This window comes from Siphateles boraxobius, unplaced genomic scaffold (assembly GCF_051911475.1).
Source record: "Siphateles boraxobius isolate OS27281-9 unplaced genomic scaffold, OSU_SipBor_1 130, whole genome shotgun sequence".
NCBI classification, from domain to species: Eukaryota; Metazoa; Chordata; class Actinopteri; order Cypriniformes; family Leuciscidae; genus Siphateles; species Siphateles boraxobius.
The window spans coordinates 14,438,753-14,463,499 of NW_027508734.1; the positions used below are offsets into that span (position 1 = coordinate 14,438,753).

Below are 24,747 nucleotides of genomic sequence, written 5' to 3' on the forward strand. Positions count from 1 at the left end.
AACAGTCTGAACAGTAAGAGATTTATTAGAATATGACTCCAGTTACACTTGATTCACACAATATGTTTTAAACCTGAAAATATTTACAGGGTTCTACAGCGTGCTACTACACACAGTTCCTGTGTTGAAGGCGAGGTCACCGAACATTCAGCCAATCAAAGAAAAGGTCACATTCAAATGCCCTAATTACTGATCTGGTCAATTAATGGAATTATTCACCCAAAAGTGACAGTTCAAGTCATTATTTACTCACCATCATGCTGTTCCAAACACATATGCTGTTATTTCTTCCTGCAACACAAAACGTCTTGGTTACTGATGTAACCCTTGTTACGGATACATTATGCTGAAGACTGACAAATGGGGTCTCACTTGGGATCCCCAATAACCTCTTGAGTTTTAGAAAAATGGCCAATGGAATTGGCGAGTGTAATTTGCATGCTGAGCCACTCCCCCATACATACAGGAATATAAAATGGCAGCATGCATCCACTCATTCAAGTTTATCCTGAGGAGCCGAGAGGGGTCCTGGTCATTCAGCGGAGGTTCAAGGTTGTGGCAGGAGGGACATAACGTCTCTGTTCCATCAATCAGGGAACAAGGGTTACATCTGCTCAGGGAAACACACAGGTTTACCGACAATGAAACTGCACAGTTCTTGATGGAAGTGAGCACTGTCAGGTGCACTGTCTTTAGGGACAGGATCTTAAGCTCAACTGACTCCAGCAGCACAAAGGGAGCTTTCTGCATTCCAGAGACGACCACAGAGAGATCCCAAAAGGGGATGAGGAGGATTTAACCTTATTGCACCTCTCAGGGAACCTGATGAACAGGTCTTGATTTCCTAGTGACTCACCGTCAACTGCAACTTGATGTGCCACAATGGTGGCAACATACCGAAAGCCATTCAGGCATCTCCGGAGGTCTTCCTGGTGGGAAGAGCACCACTCAGCGAACAGACTCCACTTCATAATATAAGCTCGTAGCCTTGAAGAGGGCGCTCTGGCTTGAGGGATAGTGGTAAGCCACTTAAATCCAGGGGCTGTCATGAGGGACATCAGGTCCGAAAACCAGGACCGGATGGGCCAGAAAGGCACAACCATCAAAACCTGCTCCTCGTCCTCCCTGAACTTTTACAGTGTCTGAGTATCTGCATAGGCCCCAGGGGCAGCTGTGTGCTAGTGTGTCTGTGCCTTCAACTGGTAACAAATCGGTGTGATGGTCACAGTGAGTTTGCCGTGGCACCATGCCCATCTTGGGACTCGGCTGTGTAGCCAGTGCTGCAGGGGTCTCAAATGCACAAATCTAAGCGGTGTGACTGCAACTGCGGATGCCATATGTCCCAGGAGCCTCTGAATCTGTTTCAGTGGAACCACTGTTTTCCCCCTGAATGTATTCAGGCAGTTCAGCACTGACTATGTGTGCATGTTGATGAGACGCAATGTCATATTGACTGAGTCCAACTCCATACCGAGAAAAGAGATGCTCTCCACAGGGGAGAGTTTGCTCTTTTCCCAGTTGACCCAGATGGCTGAGGTGTCTGAACACCAGGTCTCTGTGTTTGCACAACAGATCTCGAAAGTGAGCTAAATGAGCCAATCGTCGAGACAGTTTGGAATCCGAATACCCACTTCCCTTAGTGGGGCAAGGGTTGCCTCCGCAACTTTGGTAAATACGTGGGGAGACAGGGCAGCCCAAAGGGAAGGACCTTGTACGCTGCTGAACCTGGGGGGACACCTGGTGAACTAAATCGTGTAGCCGAGTCTGATTGTCCGAGTGAGGCAGCCGGACTGGGAAGCGCTAGCCAGGCTCGAAATGAGGAAGCATAGCGTCACTCATTGCCAGACCACGGTTTGGCCCAGAGATTGAGAAAACTGCTCTTTTAGGGAAACTGCTCTTTATGCTGATGTGCCCAGGGGAAATCGTTACACTTATCAGCGCAAACCGCTGATGAAACACCGCTGAATACACCATAGAACACCAGCAAGAATGCATCCTTGTAGTAGAGGCTACAGGAAGAGAAATCATTCAGAAGAATAACTACTGGGCTCTGAAACAAAAATCAGAATATGTGGATGTGTGCCACCATCTTATATACCCGTATATAAGATGGATACTGGGGAGTGGCTTGGCATGCAAATTCCATTTCGCTAATTCCATTGGCCATTTTTCTAAAACTCAGAGGCTCCCATGTGAGACCCCATTTGTCAGTCTTCAACAACATAAGATGTAACTGACAGATAGGGATGAAGAGAATTTGATGCTGATAATTTGTGATTCAGTGATTTTCAGTTCTCCCTACACACTGCAGTCATATCATTTGAGGAATTACAATATCAGCATATGGGTATGGATTTATATGAGGTGAGTAAATAAATGACAGGAGCATCATTATTTTGTGAATTACCCATATAAGTCTCTGAGTATAACATTGCAAAACTACAGTGGTAATAGGGATATGAATGTGTATATTTCAAAATGTATTCATTGTCAAAAACAATGCTGTTGCAGAACTCCCAAGAACAATTGTAAGATTAAAAGAAGTTGTTGTAAATTCTCACATTCACATTAATTTCTATGGCACTAGTGGTACCAAACAGGTTTCCCAAACACTCCTACGATCCCTTGTGCACTCTTCAGTGCTGTCCATCTACAAATTGCTTACTTCTGGTTCTGCTTAATACAGGTTAAAAGTATAGTAACATTGAAAAAAAAATATACACTCCTCCTTTAAATTTCATGGAACATTTTTGCTGTGATACAACAGACTATAAAGACAAACCATTTATTTTTGTAAGGGTAAGAAATGCACCATTATGCTATCAGCATACAGAGGTCATAGAGCACTGAAGTGATGTTTTTTTTTTTAGTGTGCCAACCCGGAAGTTTGTATCTTACATATGTTGTTCAAGATAATCTTCACAAATTAACACAACTTTTAGGAATTTCGAAGCTTAAATACAATCGGCAGAAGTAAAAAGCTTAACGTAGGCCATAAACAAACTACACCACGGTCGCAAGACTTTAACGTTACCACCATTAAGCTTCCAACAACTCTTCCAATCTTAAAAATTGGAAAGTTGGAAAGTTTGAGTTAGAAGAGTTTGCAGGAGCGTGATTATAAATGAGGCTGTAAAAGAGGACTATTGAGTTTATGAGATTACCTGTTTGGCGTGATGATGTTTAATCACCCCGACAACCTCTAAAGTCCCATTCCTCTTACTATCAAGACACAAAAAAAGCTTTAAAAAGCACAAGTGGGGTATTAGATATGTATTTTATGTCATAGAATAAAATGTGAAAATATCTTGAGCTTGTGTTAACTACAAACCTAATTTCAGGCCTTTAAAACCTATTAAAAAACCTATTGACTTAAGGACGATGGAACCGGAAGTGTTTTTTCGGGTTTCAGGACTCATGCCTGCAGCACTCTATCCCTATTACATTCTCAGATTTGTGATAAAAGAAAAACTTGCACATATCAGTTGGAACAATATTTTTCTGTTTTTGCTCAGGCTTTGTTCTAAACCCTAGTGAGCTGATTACACAGACATTTACAGATGCACTAGATCAGTCACTAAGTTTCTATTTCAGTTAGGATGCTGCCTTAAAAGGTAGCTTCCTATGTAGGCGGTAGACAAGCAAGGAAGCTCATTAGTTTTGGAACAGCGCCTAAGTGTAATAACTGATATATTGTTTCTGACTAGTAGGCGGTTTTCACTCATGGTCCTACAGCTTGACTTCCCAGAAATATCCCCCCTACGAGTGTACAAAGTGTCAAAAGTGAACATCATTAAGGGAAGTTCACAGTTTTCGTTGTCAGGTCCAAACATTCGACTTTTAGAGAAAAACTGAGCTAGTTGAAAGTGATTTGGCAATTCAAGTATATTACGATTAGTTAAGATATGACATATACTGTATCAAATAGAAAGCACCTATGTGATATTGTTGATTTTAGAAGTGCTGCATTGGCACAATAATACAGAACAAATCCAAAGGAAATAAAGTCACATGTCACTGTTCAAACAATATGAATAAACATCATTAATAGAGTCCTTTTACTGTTCTCACACGCAATCAAAACCCCTTACATTAAGGAATAATTCACCTTTTTTTTTTTAATTCTGTCACTATGTTGAAAGAATTTTTTTTTTTCATGAAATATGGGTAGTCTGGACTCTAGATGCATATTTGAGCTTGTTAGTGCTTATTCCATGAAAATGTTGCATTAACAATATAATTCACACGTCATATGGACTACTTTTATTGTGTTTTTTGAGAATACGGTCCTTGAATGAAAAGAGCACAAAATTTCTCACAAAAAATTAATAAAAATAAACTCCCAGAGAGGCACACATTTGAGTACAACATAAAGATGGGTATATAATGTTCCAATTAAAATTTTTGGGTGAACTATTCAGTTCAAATATGTTCTCATTAAATTCCCACATTAATTATATTTGAGCTATCTGAATATACAGTATATATATTCCTTATAAAAAGGCATTGCACAAGCCCAAACATTCCACTCATTTCCAAAGATAAATCTAACTCATTCTTTAAAACATTCTGTCGGTGTATTCATTGAAAAATAACTCTTGTTAAAATTCTCATAATCATAGTAAAGTAAAAAATAGAATGCGCTTAAACATAAAGCTTTCCCTTTAGTTTCTATTGCAATACCAGAAAAAAACCATACATAAAATGTGTCGTTTATATTTTGGACTATAAAACAAGGGTGCATCTCTGAGCCTTAAAGCAAGGCCATCTACTGCATAATAAATTATTTATTCAAGTTATAAATATTGACTACTGTAAATAAAAAAGACAAACGTCAAATTGCAATCCTTAATTCTTTGTTGTGATATTTTTTGATTGACATTCCAAGAAAGTCTAAGGCCGGTGGCTGAAATCAGAAATATATTACAGACCTTCACAAATGAAGTCCCATATTTCTCCTAGCGTCTGTGCAACGCCAGTAAAGAATACAGTGATACAAACACCATCTGACAGAAAAACAAACAGAAACCTCAAGACTTCATGGTGCAAATGGGCACTACGATGACCAGTATCACAGTGCAGGCGGCCGCAGCAATCAGCGCGCCAATTTTACACGCCTTTGCTCTGCGAAACTCCGCCTCCTTGCGCTTAAGCAGCGAATCGTAGCCTGGCGTGTAGATGTCCTCCATCCAGTACTCCAGATTGTTGGGGTTGAGTGAATCCTGGACCTGCAGGGAAACAGAACAGGTGAGAGGTTCTGCAAAAGAAGCATCTGTGTGAAGCAGACCGTTATTGTACCAAGTCTCGGCTGTGAAATGAAGGCTGTGGAAGATGAATGGAGCTCTTGTCCACTCGTCACACTAACTGCAGACAGATTCCTGAAGCAACACATTCTGTTGAGATGGAATTTTTCATCAAATTGCCATTTTAATTGAATATATGGTGAGCGAGTGAGGGGGAAATGAGAAAGAGAAAAGGGTGATATGGCACACGGTTCAGGATGAGATGTTCAGGTATGACAGCAAGGAAAATAGGAACAGTCAGACAAAAATAGCCAAAGAAGCTGAAGGGGACAAAACAGCATTTGAACTTTTTCTGAAGAAAACATGAGTGTTGCTTGTCTGTGCATAACTCATGTACCATCGTGACGCTAGGGTGTTTTGGGTGGCTGTCATTGCGTTACTATGTTGTTGCTAAGTTGTTCTGATTCGATTTGAGCATGTTATGTAGTTGCTATGGTGTTCTGGTAAGTTGTGTTGCTAGCAAGGTTGTATGCCATCCAGAGTAAATGGGTAGTAAACAGGATGCAGAATTGCAATTAAAATTTGACAAACAAAAAGTCATATAATTGTAATTTTTTTATTTAAAAACAGTGTTTGTAAAAAACAATAAGGTTCCAAAGTTTATATAGACAGATAGATAGAATAACCGACAGACACACAGACAAGATAGCTATATAGATAGATAGATAGATAGATAGATAGATAGATAGATAGATAGATAGATAGATAGATAGATAGATAGATAGATAGATAGATAGATAGATAGATAGAGTAAAGGTACAGTAAATATACAGTAATTTCGGGGATCAACAGATATATTTCACGTTTTCATCTATTTTTCAGCAACAGCTTTTCAGCAGCAGTTAGAAGCTCTATAATACAATTAAGCTGTAAAAAATAATATAAATAAATAAATATGAAGAAAAATATAAGTTTATAAATAAAATAAAAATAACATAAATATAATATAAATTCATAATTAAATAAAATGAATAAAAACCTGTAAGAATGTTATAACATTTTTTTATTATAATAATAAATAAATAGGCCTAAATATCTATAATATCAACTATTACATGTATTTATTGATTTCTTCAAGTATTTATAACAAAAAAACCCTGCAATATGCACTGGTACATGGCCATGCAGGGAAAAAAAGAAAGAAAAAAAGAAGAAAAGACAAAAAAGGTGAAAAAATCTCCCTCCTCGGCCAGGCTGCTGGTTGGTTTTAGACACATTTCACCACGTCAGACTGGGAGACCAACCAGCTAAGACCAGCTTAAACAGAGACTGAAAGATTAGTCTAATCAATCTAGCATTATAAGACATCCATCTAATGTCAGGAGTACATGATCTTCCACAGCTGTGACGATGATGCTATCTTTAATGCCCCTAATAACTTTTAAGGGGACCTTTTGCACCCAAAGTGTGTTCAGTTTTGCCATTTTTCACAACATCATTTCTTCTGAACATCAGATGTCATTAATTTTAGCAATGACAAGCAGGACGCTGTCACTGATGACACTTTCCTCCGCTACACTGAGCAATACAAGTTCACGCACACTAGGTATCAGCCATCTCTGTCTCAAATAAGCTCAGAGTAATCTTATATCAATAATACCAGCAAAGTGTGTTCAATGTTGCCATTTTTCACACGTGGATTGCTTCTGAATATCAGATGTTAATTTCAGCAATGACAAGCAGCAGGACGCTGTCACTGATGACACATTCCTCTGCTGCACTGAGCAGGTATATAACTTCACACAGGTATTAGCCGTTTCTGTCTCCAGTAATCTCAGAGTAATCTTATATCAATACCAGCTGTTAAACGAGAAAGATAATCCGATTTTCTCTTTTGAAAAAAAACCTTCACAATTTCATAGTGAAGGGAAATACCAATCGTGGGTTTTAAAGATGACATAATTATTATTTTTTTGTTTCTTGTAGTCGACTGCTAATGTGCAATTGCTACTTGATCATTTATTAAAAAGCATTTCAGTTCCATTTTTGATATTAAAACATTACAGGCAGAAAAGGCCTTATTAAAATATAATGACATTATAGAGATAATAAATGCAAGGCTCAACATTAAAACTACCATTAAATATTAATGATAAATGTTAATCAAGTTAAGATTGTCTATTTTCTCGAAACACAATCAGTGATCTAAAGACTAATTACACCATAAAGTTCCAGGGAATAAACACTAATGTTAGTATGAAAATAAAGATGAATGCTCAACAGTACACAACTCTCCTGTGAGAAACACATGATTAATTGTCTTATAAATCTCCCTCTCAGTAATTGCTATGACAACAGAATTTCTACTTTAAGTCACCTAATGAACCGTTCACAGGACGCTTTCTGCATCAGTCTGCACTGGTTTTCAAGATGTTCTACGTTAACACGCACTCACCAAACTTTTTTTGGGCTTCCCATACAACTCATAAATAAATTAAGAAGAAACAAAGAAGAAGGGTTTGACAGTTGGTTTGACTGCCTGGACTGAACCTGAGGTCGATTGATCCCCCCTCCCCTGCATATATTTAGAAAAATGCTCCTCTCTAGAGTTCATATGCGTTCATATCAGCAGCAAATCATACCAGAGTTCACATGTACCATTCCACAGACCACCCTCGAGTGCGCACTCGAGTTCAGAAAACCACGCTCACATCATCAAAACAAACTGAACTCTGACATCAATTGAACCCGGGTGCGAGCCAAAAGTGCTAATGTGAAAGCACCCTAATAAGTAAAATATAAAAAAAATGTATGCAGGTCAGATTCAGATCCAATTTGAGATCAGATTACATAAATCTATTTGATAAATGTTTTTGTGCTTGCAACAATATACAATATACGGCAAACATTGCACAAACAAAAAACATATTGTAGTAAACAAAACATAAAAACAGCAATTTAAATAGGCAGATAAAAAGAAATGGCTGATTGAAAATGCTAATTATTGCAAATCATTTGAATCACCTCATGATACATTTTTTTTTTACAATTGCATCCTTGTGCACAAATCAAAAAAACTCTTTGCTTTGTCAAAGTTCGAATGTGCTGTGCTGGGTCAATAAGAATCACTTGTACGTAGCATTGCTTGAGCTATGTTCTATCTTTTTGACATTTTCTGTATGTTTTCTGCTCCTCTCATGCTGTGGTTGGGTAACCAGGCCTTCAGAAAACGTACAACTCTTGCAATTGGGCAAAAAGAGAGACACCACCCCTGGTTCTAGCCAGTTGTCTATGCACTGGGGTGAACATGTAACAGATTTGATGCAAAGATATAGGGCACATTTCACATCCTGCTGCAGACATTGCTCAAGCCTCTGAAGAAGTCAGCAATTTACTTTTCTGTTCCATCTGTTTTATTTTGTTCTCCCACACACAGAACAAGAAAAGCTAGTTTTAAAGCCATCATTTGCTTTTATCCATTCAAAATCAATATCCATCTTGAGAGAGTCAATAAAATAGAGCATAGATTATGGTATTGTATGAAAGAAGCTTGCTTTTCTCCTACTCAATCCTCTATCAATAGAATGCGATTATGTCTGGAGATGAAGACGGATAAACAACGTCTGAAACAGACAACCATAAGCCTTAATCTAAAATAAGTGTACCACAGAAGATTTTAAAATCAACATGAATAAAAATGGACCCTTTTTACTTTCTAAATCCATATTCCTGGTCTTTGCAAATTTTTTAATTAAATACAAAGCCACTTATTTGTTCAACTTTCAAGCACTGGTTCTTGTTTATTCCAGTATGTAACTTTTTGCTTTTATGGGAACTATGATTCATTTTTCTGAATCTTTTGTTCATTTTAACCAACTGATTCAAAAAACAATTCAGTGATTCTTTTTTACATCTCATCATGGCATATTACATGCCTCTCATTCTCTCTAAAACGTTCTAAGTTGTATGTATTATTTGCTTTCTTAAGTTCTATTTATAAGAATCCTTATTGCAATTTATTATGTCACAATTTTAATTTGTTGTAGCAATGAATCTTCATAAAGTTAATAAAAAATGCATAGTTTTCAGTCACATGACCTGGAGGGCAAAACATCCATAAACCTGTCAATTTTCCATATCAAGAGAAGAAAAACAAAAATATGTCAACAAATTGCAAGTTTTGGGCACGTGTGATCCAACCCACATACCGCTCCTGCTTCAGTATTTTATTCACTAAAACATCAGGACATTCTACAATGCTTAATGTGAAAAACACGTAAAGTAGTAAAAAGGTAGTGAAAAACGCCTTAAGTAGTAAAATCAAATACTTCCCTACTACTATACGGAAAAACAGTACGCCAAAAGTAGTGTACATAGTACACTAGTACACAGTACACTAATACAGAGTATTCGAAAAGTAACCAGATGACCTACTGCTTCCAGTGAGATTCTGAAGTGCCCATTTTACTATCCCGAAAGGCCACAGAAGGGGATTTATGAATAGAAGTGAGGCAACACAACTGACGCTGGTAGGTCACGTGACAGTGACAACTTGACGGGACACGAGATTGAACCTCATTGGTTCTGGTTGAAGCTCAAATGTGCTGCGTAACATGAGAATGAACCTCATTGGTTCTTACTGAAGCTCAAATGTGCTGCGTAACACACGAGAATGAACATCATTGGTTCTTGCAGAAGCTCAAATGTGCTGCGTAACACACGAGAATGAAACTCATTGGTTCTTGCATAAGCTCAAACGTGCTGCATAACACGAGAATTAACCTAATTGGTTCTTACTGAAGCTCAAACGTGCTGCGTAACAAGAGATTGAACCTCATTGGTTCTCGCACTTCAAGTGATCAAGCTTGAGCTTCTGTTTACCACAACTGATGTGTGAGTTGATAAATGTTTTATGTGAATAAAAGCCTAGATTAAATCTGTTCATCATATAAATTCATTGTGTCTGTTCAGAAAATTTTGGACTAAACCGCTCAATTTATATGGATTAGTTTTACAATCTCTTTATGAACTTTTTGTCAAAGTGCGTATGGAGGGACAGAAAGCTCTCAGATTTTATCAAAAATATCTTTATTTGTGTTCCAAAGAAGAATGAAAGTCTTACTGGTTTGGAACAACATTTTTGGGTAAACTATCCTTTTAATAAAAGATCTGTATTGTAATTTCTTGTCATTTTGTTGCAGCCATGAAGAAAAAATCTTATTTGAATATGCATAATTCAATCTCCATTATTCACCATTGTTTGTTCGTTTGTTTGAATCAAATAAATAAAATACCCTTTTTTTCAAAAGTGGTGAACAAATGACCATATTTCCAAATTAAACGCTTCTCGGATTTGAGAAGTTGTTAATTCGAGAATCAATCATAAACATCATAAACAAATTGTTCAGTTTGATTCATTGAAATAATTCAAATCAAAAGAATGATTTGTTCACAAATCAGATACCACTACTTTTTTACAATGCAATCAAGTCCATCCTACTGAACACCCAGTTCATGCAGAAATACGTTTGAATGCAGAATTGGGTTGCGAACAGCATTTCATGTTGGCATTGAAATGAACCCAAGGAAATGCAGTAATTGCATTGTGTCCCTGACTGTCAACAGTGAGTGATTTAAATAAGGATCATTAATATTTCACAGCGCACAAGGTCACCTACTGCACTGATGACCTTAAGACACACACCGGCGGCATTTGGCAGAGAAGCATTGATTGAGGAAAAATCGAAGCCGTCCGTTCCCATGCGCCCCAGCCTTTAAAGCTAATCCCACAGATCACCACAATCAACAATATTGGCACAGTTGCAATCACAATGCAAAGCCCCTGAGGTCGGCTCTCACCTGTAGGTCCAAGGCGCTAAGCTTGTTCTTGTCTCCTGAGTTGCGTTTGTACTCTTCAAAGGTCCAGGAGGGCTGAGAACGTTTGGCATCGGCAAGGCCGGTCAGGCGTAGGTCCGTATAGAGCGGACTGCCCTTCACGTGAGACTTGACCCCGGGAGGGAAGTGGTGTGGGCTGAACACCTGCTCCACCAGGTAGGAGTCCTTGGGCGGCTTTGAGGAACGGTGGGCCTGGTGGGCGTCATACTGTCGATCTGTCTGTATGGGAGAAATTGGAGGAAAGGTCAAGGAGGAGGAATTTTTTGTCTTGTTTCCCAGTACAAATATCTAAACATTCTAAACATATCAAGATATATTTACTTAAGAAGCAATATGACTTAAGATATTAAAATATATCACAATTAAGAGATTTTTTTCTTAAAACAAGAAGAAAAAAAATCTGCCAATAGATCAAATAATCTTGTTTTCCCTTTTAATTCATTTTTTTTCTTTCCCCATTGGCAGATATTTGTTCTTGTTTTAAGGTTAAACTCACTTAATTTTGATAGGTTTTTCAGAAAATACGACTTAATATCTTAAGTCATTTTGCTTCTGAAGTAAATGTATCTTGATTTAAGAATGCTTCGATATTTGTACTGGAAAACAAGACAAAATACTAAGCAAGAAAATAATTGTTTGCAGTGTTATCTCTTCTTATGATCTGATAAGGATGTTGGATGCATATTAAAATAAACAAAGAGGAGCATTTTAACCCTCTCTTGCTTCTCATGAGGAATACTGCTCACCTAAATGTTCTTCTATGATACAAATCTGTATGATGAATCTGTATAAATCAAAACTACATGCATTTCAAAATGTCTGACTATAAAATTCACCAACATTCATTTTTGATAGTGATGTTTGCAAAGGCAAGCAACACTAATATTATTGAACAAACCTAAAGGAGTAAATTTTGATATGCACACTATCGTTCAAAATATTGTTCAGAAGTTATTTTTTAATGTTTTTGAAAGAAGTCGCCTATGCTCACCAAAGATGCATTTATTTGATCAAAAATACAGTAAAACAGTAATATTGTGAAATATTATTAGAATTTATAATAACTGCTTTCTATTGTAATATATTTTAAAATGTAATTTTTTCTTGGCATGCAAAGCTGAATTTTCTGCATCATTACTCCAGTCTTCAGTGTCAGATGATACTTCAGAAATCATTATGCTGATTTGCTGCTCAAGAAACATTTCTGATTATTATCAATGTTGAATACAGTTGTGCTGCCAAATATTTTTGTGGAAACTGTAATACATTTTTCTCAGAATTCTTTGATAAATAGAAAGTTCAAAAGGACAACATTAATTAGAATGTTTTTGCAACAATGTAAAAGTATTTACTGTCACTTTTGAAAAATTGAATGCATCCTTTCTCTCTCTCTAAAAAAAATAAAATCTTACTGACCCTAAGAATTTTTAGCAGCAACATGCACTGCAACTGTTTGTGCTGCAAAAAGTAATGAAACCTCAAATTATAAAACTTGTTGAGAAGAGGTGTGATATTGCTTTTCTGAGCAGTTGGGATCCAGGACGGTACATTTTCACCTGGAAAATCATCGCGCTGCATGAGTCTAACTATAAATATATATACATTGCAAGCAGGAATCATTGTGCTTACACAAATGACTGCAGTCTGGTTTGCAGAGTTGGAAATGTGTGATTGTCTCAGTCTTTTGTCTATTATAAAGAATTATATTGAGTCAGGAGCTTATTCTTGTCCAGAGGGAAACCAAATTGCTGCAGCTTACAACATGAAAAATTTGATTATCATGAACTGGGTCATTCTGCAAAACGGGGACCAGTAGTGTGTAAAAAAATAACTTTAATAATAACCAGCTGATGCAGCTTTTAATAATATACACAAGTACATTTTTCAAAAGATAGTCAACAAAAATCAATTAACTTTTTGTTTTCTTTTTAAGCTACTTTTTCATAAGAATGATGTTTAATGGTCTCTCCACATTCTGTCACGGTGTGGGTTTGTGTTTTGTTTCTTGTTTTTGTCTGTCATGTGTTTCCCTGTCTTTTCATGTTCAGCTGTTCCCCGTTTTGTTGATTAGTCTCCCCATGTGTTTCTGATTAGCCACGCCCCCTTGTTATCTTGTTTAGCTTGTTTGCCTGTATATTTATACCCTTGTTCTTCAGTTGGTGTTTATCGGTCGTTGTTTGATGTGAGATGTTTCCTGTAGCTGTTCCGTGTCCTGTGTGCCTTATTCTGAGTTTTCCCTGGATTACTGTCTGTTAGATGATTAAAGTGCTTGCGATTGGATTCACTCTCTGCTTCATCCTTGCTGCAGCGTAACAGAACGACCGACCCCAAATGAATCCAGCAGCACGGATCTCGCCTGATCTTCTCAGCATGAGCCGGGAGTTTGCTGGAAAGACCGCGGCTTTAGCCCTGAAGAGCCCTGATTTGTTCCAGTTCACCTGGGGGTTTGCCTCACTTGCTGCCTCCTGCTCCCGGGAGGATGAGGCGATAAAATTGTTACCGGCTGGGGGCTAAGGAGGTCGACCCGAGGGAACTCTCCGATCTCTCCGGTCTGGGCTGGAGAGAGGTGCTCTCCAGATGTCTGGAGAGCTTCATCCCGTGTCACGCCAGGCCTTCACCGCTGGTCCCAGTTCCGGTGGTCCCAGTTCCGGTGGTCCTGAGTCCGGTGGTCCGGAGACGGAGGAGAAGAATGGCCTCCTCAACGACTAGTCCGGTGGCTCCTAAGCCAGAGCTTCACGTCAGCCACGTCCAGCCAGAGCTTCACGTCAGCCACGTCCAGCCAGAGCTTCACGTCAGCCACGTCCAGCCAGAGCTTCACGTCAGCCACGTCCAGCCAGAGCTTCACGTCAGCCACGTCCAGCCAGAGCTTCACGTCAGCCACGTCCAGCCAGAGCTTCACGTCAGCCACGTCCAGCCAGAGCTTCACGTCAGCCACGTCCAGCCAGAGCTTCACGTCAGCCACGTCCAGCCAGAGCTTCACGTCAGCCACGTCCAGCCAGAGCTTCACGTCAGCCACGTCCAGCCAGAGCCTAGGCCCTCTTCGCTGCTGGTCCCGCCCAGCACGGAGACTGTTCAAGTCACGCCTGCCGATCCAGAGACTGTTCAAGTCACGCCTGCCGATCCAGAGACTGTTCAAGTCACGCCTGCCGATCCAGAGACTGTTCAAGTCACGCCTGCCGATCCAGAGACTGTTCAAGTCACGCCTGCCGATCCAGAGACTGTTCAAGTCACGCCTGCCGATCCAGAGACTGTTCAAGTCACGCCTGCCGATCCAGAGACTGTTCAAGTCACGCCTGCCGATCCAGAGACTGTTCAAGTCACGCCTGCCGATCCAGAGACTGTTCAAGTCACGCCTACCGATCCAGAGACTGTCCTGTTCCCGAGCCAGTGTGTGTGTTGTCTGCTGTTCCTGAGCCGGCGTGTGTGTTGTCTGCTGTTCCTGAGCAGCGGCGTCTGTCGCTATGTCACGGTGTGGGTTTGTGTTTTGTTCCTTGTTTTTGTCTGTCATGTGTTTCCCTGTCTTTTCATGTTCAGCTGTTCCCTGTTTTGTTGATTAGTCTCCCCATGTGTTTATGATTAGCCACGCCCCCTTGTTATCTTGTTTAGCTTGTTTGCCTGAGTATTTATACCCTTGTTCTTCAGTTGGTGTTTGTTGGTCGTTGTTTGATGTGAGACGTTTCCTGTAGCTGTTCCGTGTCCTGTGTGCCTTATTCTGAGTTTTCCCTGGATTACTGTCTGTTAGATGATTAAAGTGCTTGCGATTGGATTCACTCTCTGCTTCATCCTTGCTACAGCGTAACACATTCCTTGTTGTATTAGTAAATAAACATAGACACAACTGGTTCCCTAAGATTTTCCCATTATAAAGTAATGAACAATCCCGTAAAGTAAAAAAGGCATATAATATTATAATGACATTGTCATCCTTTCCAAAAGTAAATGCCAACTTGTACCATTAACTTATAATTGAAAAAGGGATTATATATATTGAAATTTACGTAAATATTGAAATGTAAGCATTACATTATGGAGCTAAAAAAGTATGTATTGCATAAATTATACGTCTTTCCAAATAAAAGTATTGACTAATAAAAACATTTAGAATTCTGTTTTGTTGTTGGTGTTTTGACGACTAACTCCGTGACCCAATTTTGGGTTGCGACCCACTAGTTGATCTATAAATTTCAATATAATTGCAGCATTTCTATTCAGCCATGTCATTTTTGTTTCCCTGTCTCTGTAGATTTTGTAAAAAGAAAAACACCCACCCAATTAAATGTTCTTCTCTTTTAGCCAAGGTATTGTTCTGTCTGGCCTGAGCTAAGGTGAAAATTAAAAAAAAGCCACAGGGGTGAGCGCTGAAGAGTGTTGATCCACCTTTTGCTTCCAGCAGGGAAAGACTGATCAAACAACCACAGATGCAACTGAGGGAAGGCCAACTGAGAGGAGGAAAAATATTGTCTTTCTGATATTCATAGGTATAGGTTATTCCTCACCAAGAAAACAGCAGCAGTAAAATAATACGTACTGTAGGTCAGACTCAATGTCATACAGAGGGACTGTGACTCACTGAATATCATAAGGATTCTGTATTTATTTCTCCTTACTGTAATATAACCATTGCACTTACAAGTAATAAAACAATGCATCATGGCATTGAAATAAATTAAAAATCTTTACTGCTGTTGTAAATTTATTAATCTCACTGTGACACAATCATTAGTGTTGTTGCTAAGCAAATATCTTTATTACAATTGCTTACTTGGGGTTAGTGATTTGAACAATTCCCTAAATAACTGAAACTTTGGCACATTCTGTAACCGTTGAAAAAGACATGTAGAATCCCTCATATCATGTGGCATGTTTGGGAAAGGTGTGCTGCTACTTTCTTATACTTTTTCGCCAGTCAACAACCACCTAACCATACTAACTTAAAATAAACGCTAAAGCTAAATAGAAGCTAAATAGAAGTATTAAAAAAGAATAATAATGAAATGACTAAAATAAACTAAAATTAAAATGAAAACTAAAAATATAAATTTGAATAAAAATAAAAATAAATAGGAGGAAATTTTAAATATGAATAAATAATATAATACTATAAAATACCTAAAATAACTGCGCTAAACCAATCAGAAAGCCTTATTGGCAACCAATTATCAACATCTTGGCAACCACAAAAACCTAGTATTGTGCTTTTGAGATTTGCACAGGAAAGACCTCTCACATTTGTAAAATATATAATCCTTAATTTTGTCATCTAAACCCATCAGCCTATTCAGGGCACTTCTCTTTAGTATAGGCTATTCTTTGTCCGGCACAATTTTAAGTTGAATGGACACACACAGACATTATTTAAAACCTCATTGAAGATAGACTTCAAATGAAGCGACTAAAAGCATTGGTTGTTTATATTCCGCAAGCCAAATAATTTTAGTGTGCTTCTAGCTTGACCACTACTGACATGAGTTTATCGCTTGGCTAGCTGGCACTTTTGTTTGAGCTAGAAGAAAAAAGGTTTGCATTGCCCTTTATCAAGGGCACTTTGTGAGAAGGAACGGATGTTGTGCTAAGTGCCTGTCTGAAAATGACAGTTCTCTCGTATCTTCTCACCCACTGTACAGAGCTGCTGGGTTCGTTGGCTGCGTTCTCTCATAAAGAAGTCGTGCTAAAAGGCTGGCGTAACAACTTCATGTCAATTAAAGACAGGATGATGTAGACAGAAATAAAATAAAAGAGGGTGACAGGATGCACACTATAAGACTCTCATTAACCCAGAAAAACATTTACCTAAACATTCACAGCTGAATAGATGTTTGGCAGACAAGCTGTTTCTTGGAACCCCATTGAAAGCCCTGATTTGAATACATAAAAGCATTGCTTTTAAATAAAAGATTACAAAGACAAAATTGTACACTGAAAAAGTAAGAACATCCAGTTGTTACCTTCAATGTGAAGTATGTAGTTTCTGCTGCACTAGTGTAATGAAACAGAATTGCAATTCCCATCTGCTATTAGACAGACAGACACATAGCTCCGTCCCATACACACACCATTGGTCATTGAGTCAGTGTTGCTGTCAGGCTGTTCAGGATGCTTTACCTAAGAGATACATGTTTGATTGTGGCACAGAACACACGATGTTTCCACTTTTCAGGAAAATAAACATAAACAGCTTATTTATTGGTCAACTCTCTATATTAAAGTCATAAAAGGAGAAAATAATTGAATAAATTACACACTTCACCTTTAAATAAAGGAGAACTCAAAAGGCAGAATGGCCACAGAATGGTGAAATGCACAAGGTTGTTATGTGTTCTCATTGATGTGAATGAGGTTTAATTAACCACCAGTTCCCTGTGCGACCATTCACTAAAATTAACTACAGCTTGGATCGTTCCAAAGAGGCAGGGACTTTTGCCACTCACGATTTCCCCAAAAAGATCAGAAGGGACGATACAGGAACTGGCAGGCTTCTAACCAGGGCAATAAGCCAAGAAGACATTAGCGAGAGGCAGAGGAGGAAAACTAAGAAAACATGAAAATATTCCCAAGACTAAAGAAGGGTAAGTGTTGCATACATTAGGAAGAGAAGAGAAGAGAAGAGAAGAGAAGAGAAGAGAAGAGAAGAGAAGCACAATAGAATTGAATCAGAACAGAAAATAATAGAATAAAATACATATAGAAAATATATAAACAAAAAACAACACAGAATAGAATAGAATAGAAAACTCAATGGAAAATAAAATGAAAAGAGACAGTTATACACTAAAACAGGACAGAATGGAATAGAACAGAATAGAATGGAATATAATAGAATAAACACAACAAAACATAGAATAAAAAACAGAATAAAGTAATAATCAAAGAATAGAACAGAACAGCACAAAACAATTTAAAAAATAAAACTGTAACTTAAGAAACATAACAAAACAGAACAAGACAGAACAAATAATTTACCATAAGAAATAGCAAAAAACTAAACAAATAAAGGAAACAACAATGAAAGAGAACCATATGACAAATTGTACAAAACATAAGATATTACATAAGACATAACATAACATAACATAACATAACATAACATAACATAACATAACATAACATAACATAACATGAAATAACATAACATAACATAACAACCCAGCTCACTACTGATAAACCTGTAAAAACATAGTTTTTCACCTGCATGTGATCAGGAATGGAAGCCCATACTCTATTTTCCACAGAGAGCAGAGCAGAGCACAGCAGAGCAGAGCAGAGCAGACTGCATCCAACTTGGCTACTAAAGACTTCGGCCCAGAAACTGATTTTTGTTTGCTTGTTTACCTCAAGTATTTTTACATTCTTAAAGCGGTATACAAAGTGAGGTTTCGATAAAACTTTTTCATCTTCCTTGCAGTATTCATGGAATCCTTGAACTTGTTTACCTTAAGACGTTTAAATGCTGCAGAGTACTGAAGCTTCAGCTCAGATGTGTCAACATATTATCTTGAGAGCTAGTAAATACTTTACAGGACTAATTTGCCATGAAATCCTTGTTCCTCTGAGGGGATTGAATTAAAATTATTTGTCTGATTCTCTACTGTGTCTTGCGCTCAGCTTGTGCCCCTGCAAAAAAAAAAATACAGCTAGATGTAGGATAGAATGGGGAAAATTTGTGATAATTGCACCACAAGAGACCAAGGCTGTACTGTTAGAGATATGATGTTAAAGCTAGCTTGCTTCCAGGACAAAATGTCTGCATGTATTTTGGGAAGTGATGGAGTGTAATTGAGCATAACTACCTATGGGTTTAAACCACGGCAAAACCATGCAAGGGTGTAGGAACGGTCTGACAACCTAATCTGTCTGGCTCATTAATATTAATTAGTTGACGTAACATTCTTCCAGTAGTCATGACTGATTTGTATAAAACCAGGTAAGTGGGTACCTAGGATCCCTTACAGAATTCGATTGACTCAATCCCAATGCTGGTTATAATTTTTGTCTTTGCACAATGACCAAGTTCTTAAAATATAATGACTAATTCTAAATATATAACAGTTGCTACATCTCGGTTATCAACAAATATAATGGTAGATTTGCTAAATATGTCACACAGCACATTATATGGCAGACTAAACCTTACACAATTGCAATAGTGGGCACCAAACCCTGATGTTACCATTCGAACAAAGTATGGACTGATCTGCATTTCATAGCCTTACAAATTTGCATTTGAACTCAAGTCATTTTAAGGCACTATTCCAAATACTTTTCAAAGCACCTTCTTCAGAAAATCAACATGTTTTCAAAAAGCACGTGCAATGCAGTAACAGTTCTTAGCTCATTTCAATTCAAGTCAACATGCGCAAGCAAGTCATCTCAGTTGATTCAGTGATGAAGTGAGTTGTCTGACCAATTCTGATTTAGACTGATGACTCTCAAGATCTCATTAATCTGTTTTGTATACCAGTTTGACTAAGTGATCAAAAGAGATGCACCAATCAAGTGATTCAGCGGGCCAACACAATAGCAATGCAACGCAGAATCTGGGTTACAACACCCTCAACAGCAAATTCAACACACAGTTAAGACAAAAATTTAAAGTTTTCAGGTTTATTACCTCTCTTGGTTTCCTATGTCTGTCCTTGCCTTCACAATGCCGGTCTCTTTCTTTCCCTTCTTCCCCTGTGTGACTGGAGTACGAAACAGTCCTCCAGTCTCGAGGTGAGTTGGTGATGCTGGCCACTTTGGACTCAGTGACGTTGTTCTCCTCAGTTTGCGACCTGGACGACCTGCGTGTGAATACACTTTTCTTTAAAGCTTTTACCCTCATGCTTTCGCTCCCATCATCCTCCGAGCAGCACCATTCTGGACTTTTTTCCACCTTCATGTTGTGTCCAGTGGTGTGACACTGAAAAACGTGAGGTGAGAGGTTCGCGTCAGTCTTAATCTGCTCCACCATACCATTTTCACTTGATTTCCCATTAGCCTCCGGTTCTTGAATCTTCTCATCCAGCTTAGTAAGCTTTGTGAGGACCTGAGATATCTCCCCTCGCACCCCTGAAAGAGACTCAAGCTTCTTCTCAATCTCACCAATCCTGAGTACCAGTTTGCAGACGCTCTCTTTGAGCTCATCATCAGAGTTCTCCAATGACTGGAAGAGGCGGTCTAGTTTGATGCTGGTTTTGCCCAGCTTGACAGTGTTGCGTTCAGGCGAGCTGTCCCCGTCTGATTTTGTCACCTGAGACAGTGAGCCGTTGCTGTTGTAGGACGAGGACTGCACAACTCCAAGAGAGTCACACAGGCTCATGTCATCCAGGAAGCGAAAGATATCACTGATATCATCGCTGACAATCTCAGAATCTTCATCTGAATGTTTAAATGGCGCCCTCTCTCCATATTTGTTGTGACCGGGGTAATCTTTCACTTTCCTAGGTTGGGATTGTTCCGTCTGGGTTCCAACACTCATGCCATTGTCCACAATACTTGACTGAAACGATGGACAGTTGATGCTCTTGTCCTTGTACCTTTTCCCATACTCTCTTTTCTCAACACTCGGTCCGCAAGCCACAGAAGCCATGTCTTTTGTTTTGGTTCCATTTGACTTCTTGGAGAAACCTGAGGGAGAGGCAGTGGGCTTGTCTTTTGAACACTGAAAGTGATGGTCATTTTCCATGTTATGACGATGATTGTCTTTTGCCACTTTGCTGTTCAAGAAGGACCTCTCAAAGTCAGGAACTTCTTCAGTATTGAGGCTCAAGCTCTTGACAGGCCAGGCTGGCTGTTTGCCATACTTGTTAGAAGTCCTCCTGCTGCTTACGCATTCAGAAACCGTTGTAGGTCCAAAGTAGGTGGATGCTTGCAAGTCGTCCAGGCTCTCATGCTTCACCCGCCCTTTGTTCTGGATGGGTGAGCTGACGGGTTCAAAGTAAGGGTTGCTGTACGGCAGCTCAAAACTGTGATTGAAGAAAGTGGGAGGCTTGTTCAGCTCCCTCCTGTGGTGGTAATCACCACCAGCTTTGGAATTTGCTCTGCACTCCTTGGTGATCACGTGGGGTGAAAAGGCAACAAGGTTGTGGAAATCCTCTTTGAAGATATTCCGCTTTTGCACGCATGAGTGCACGGTAAAAGGCTCTCCGCTGGACACAAAAGTATCCTTGATCCCTGGGTTGATATGAAGAGATTCCCGGTCCGTTGTAGACTCGCTGTCAATGTCCATGGGAAAGTAAGTGCTCTGCATCTCGCACGGAGGAGGACTGACGCTGGCGTACTGTGGCAGATGCTGTAGTTTATCCAGAGATGCTGCCCTACATTTCAGATCCTTGTTGACTCCCAAGAGGAAGTTGGGGTCTGAGGTTGGTATGAACTGCTGGCAGTTGTTGCAGTCAGACTTCGGGCAGGGTGACTTACGTGAAATGTGATGACCCCTGGTGTCCATGAGGTTGTACGCCCTGTCATTGTCGTTGAATTTATACACATCCGTGTCAGATCGACAGGACTCAAATGATTGGTTCTTGTGAAACCTGGGTCTGGAACCCATTGGCAGCTTGTCCTTGGCCATTCCTCCATTCATCTGGATGAGATTAAACATGGTGACAATGTCCGCAGCTACCATGAGCTTCTTGGACTGTTGGTCCTCCACTGAGCACCTCATTTTGTCTTTGAATAACGTTGCGGGGAATGCTGGATCCAAACATGCTGTGTAGAATAGCAGACTCCTCAGCTTAGCCAAATGGACCAGGTCAAACCTGGCACACAAGGACTTACAAAGGTCTTGGTAAGAAACGGTACTGTACTTGGTATCCAATTCCTCCAAAATCCTCACAAGAAAGAGGGAATACTCTGGCATGGCATCCATTGCTGTTTTTATTCTTGATTTTGTGAAGACAGGACAGCCTGCTGGGGACAGATGAATGATTAGTGACTTTAGAAGTGTTATCCATCTGCCAAACTACCATAAGTATCAAATCAGGATGCAGGACCATAACCATCACATAGTCAGAATTCTGATTGATCAATAAAGGGGTTTCAATGACCAATTTTCAAACTGTTACAGTAGGTTCAAAAAGTCTGAGACCACATTCAAAATATAGGACTAAAACGTTTTAGGATTTTGAAAAAAAATTCACAAAATTAATATGAAATAAGATTCAACACAATTTCTAGTTCACTAATCAAATATGTATGTTTGTGAAAAAATGTGCAACTCCCTTATGCAAAAGATCAGATTTCCATGCTTCAATTAAAACACAAGATGCTCCTTCCAACTCAAATCATGAGATAATCATGTACAGTCTATGCCAGCTCAAGTTCATCCTGTCATTTAAACATATAGGCTTTATATATGCATATGCAATGTTCAATTTACTTACTGAAATAGTATTTTATAGAGTTTGTGATTAAAAAGCATAATAATATGGTAGATCGAATTTGATGAGAAACATTTGAATTCATATGGAGAATCACAGACTACAGACAGGAAAATTAGTAAATTTGAGCACAGTTTTAGTTATTGTTGAGATCTGTCCTGAAACTCAGAAGACACATGTGAGATGACAGATTACTTTTCACAGGAGAACAACATTTTACATTTTTTAAAGCAGATGTCTGCATTTGCTCTCCATTTGACCTCATTGCTGTCGAAAATAAACAACTGAGCTATGAAAGAAATCACATTTTACTTAGGATTTGTGCCCCACTGTACATTTGGTCCCTCCAGTCTTTAATATAAAAGAAAAGAACGGAAACAGGTAATTTATTTTCAATGACAATCTTATAAAGAAGCTGAACTACTGAATTAAATGCATTATCCAGTGCATTAAGAAACTGTTGTTTTACACATGCAATTATGCCGTTTCAGTTGCATAAAAGGACTGTAAATCAATTTGCAGTGCAAGTAGGCTATGAATGCATAAAAAACCCTCCTCCAAGCCTCGTTAAAAAAATCGATGGTAAAAAAAAAAGCAGCATAAATGAATACATGGACATTCACAATCACAAGAATATGCTGAAAGAGGGGGATTTAAAATCATCCCATAAAAAATTGAAAATACAATATTTTAGATCCATAAGAATAAAACAACACACACCTATTCAACGGTCCCATCTGCTGTCCTCTGGATCGACAGTGGGGGGGAACTGGACAGGAATGTTTTAACTCAGAAGTGCATTATTAATCCACAGGCATTTCTTTGCAGTTGCACGGCACATCTTCAGCATCATATATCCCCGCGTCTTCCTGACCATTGGAAATGCTATGGAATGGCCTCTCTCCATCTGTATCCTATCCGGATTGCAGGGAGAGTTTGGCGAGGGAGCTGCTCTCTCTTCATCTGATGGAGCTTAGAGAGCTCAACTCGTCTTTGTGTCCAACTAGAATGACGTAATTTCACCTTAAGACCATTCGCGAGCGCGTGGAGACAGGTTAAGGTTCGACAACTGGAATTAAATCACATTCTGCATTTAATAGAACGCGCAGCGTGACGCGTCAGTGGCTCAACCATGCGGGACACGCGTCAAGCAGATCGCATGCACTCCATTAGTAGCCTATAACGCTACTCTCTCACGCTCTTCTGATAGACACATGCATGTTCAATTCGTGGTGATGACTGAGGATGCATACATGTTTAAATGGAAAAGAAAACTAATGTAAAGTGAAGTTGAGAAGCGCATCCTCGGTGTTTCGACCAGCCACATAAGGGGTCTAGCCTACTTGTCAGTTCGTTCAAACACACTATAGGGTAAGATGTCACAATGGAAATCTGGCAACACATAGACTTAAAACAATGCATTTTAACAGCATGCATGCATTCATAAATAAACCTGGAACACAAGAACGTACAAACAAATAAATAAATAAAAAAATTAAAATAAAATATCGACCATACAATGAATTAAACTTAATTAGCTGTTTTGGGTGCTATTCTTTAGACTCAGTGAAAGAAAATTATTGGTAAACCCATTTATATTAAAAAACAATAACTAATTAGGTAGAAAACGGTGAATTAAAAATAAATTTACGTAGCCTACTGAATGCATAATACAGTATATCAATAAATGGAAATTATTGGTAGATAGGTAAAAGACTGTGAATTAAAAATAAATGTGCTGATTAGCTAAAAAAACGTACAAATGTATTTACTTAAAGGATTTGCATACTATAGGCCTACATATAAATTACAATCATTTACATATCTATATTCAGAATTATGTATATAACCATACTGATCTTGCCTATGGCTTTTCTGTGGTAGTTGCTGTGGTGCTTACTATTTTTTTAATAAAACATACCACAGTTTGATTAATAGTAACCATTGACACTTGGCCATAAAAATAGACAATGTAGCTGGTAAATTAGAGTGGTGTCTCTAAGACAACATGAATTCATAAACATCAGATGCTATGCATATCATGCATAACAGATTCTGATAATAGCAATAATATGGTAATCCTGCCTGGGCTGAAATATTTTCATTAGATTGTTAGTTGACACTTGCATGAACCTTCAGGGAACTCTGGCCATTCGTTTATGTTTGCACCACTAACATCAATGTCAGACGCAACTCTTGCCACCCAGTGAAGTCAATATCATTGCTCCTGACAAATCAATATTGTATTACTG

General features: G+C 38.7%; 1 protein-coding gene across 1 annotated transcript; it reads right to left on the minus strand.

Annotated features, from left to right (window-relative positions):
* Nucleotides 1–23,484, minus strand: minar1 (membrane integral NOTCH2 associated receptor 1). The gene is made up of 4 exons (XM_077227956.1): nucleotides 23,216–23,484; nucleotides 19,747–22,022; nucleotides 11,103–11,357; nucleotides 1–5,228 (listed from the first exon to the last, which is right to left on the minus strand). The coding sequence occupies exons 2-4, from the start codon at nucleotides 21,982–21,984 to the stop codon at nucleotides 5,031–5,033; spliced, it is 2,691 nt and encodes an 896-aa protein (XP_077084071.1). The 5' UTR covers nucleotides 21,985–22,022; nucleotides 23,216–23,484; the 3' UTR covers nucleotides 1–5,030.
* Between the last annotated feature and the right edge of the window lie 1,263 nt (nucleotides 23,485–24,747).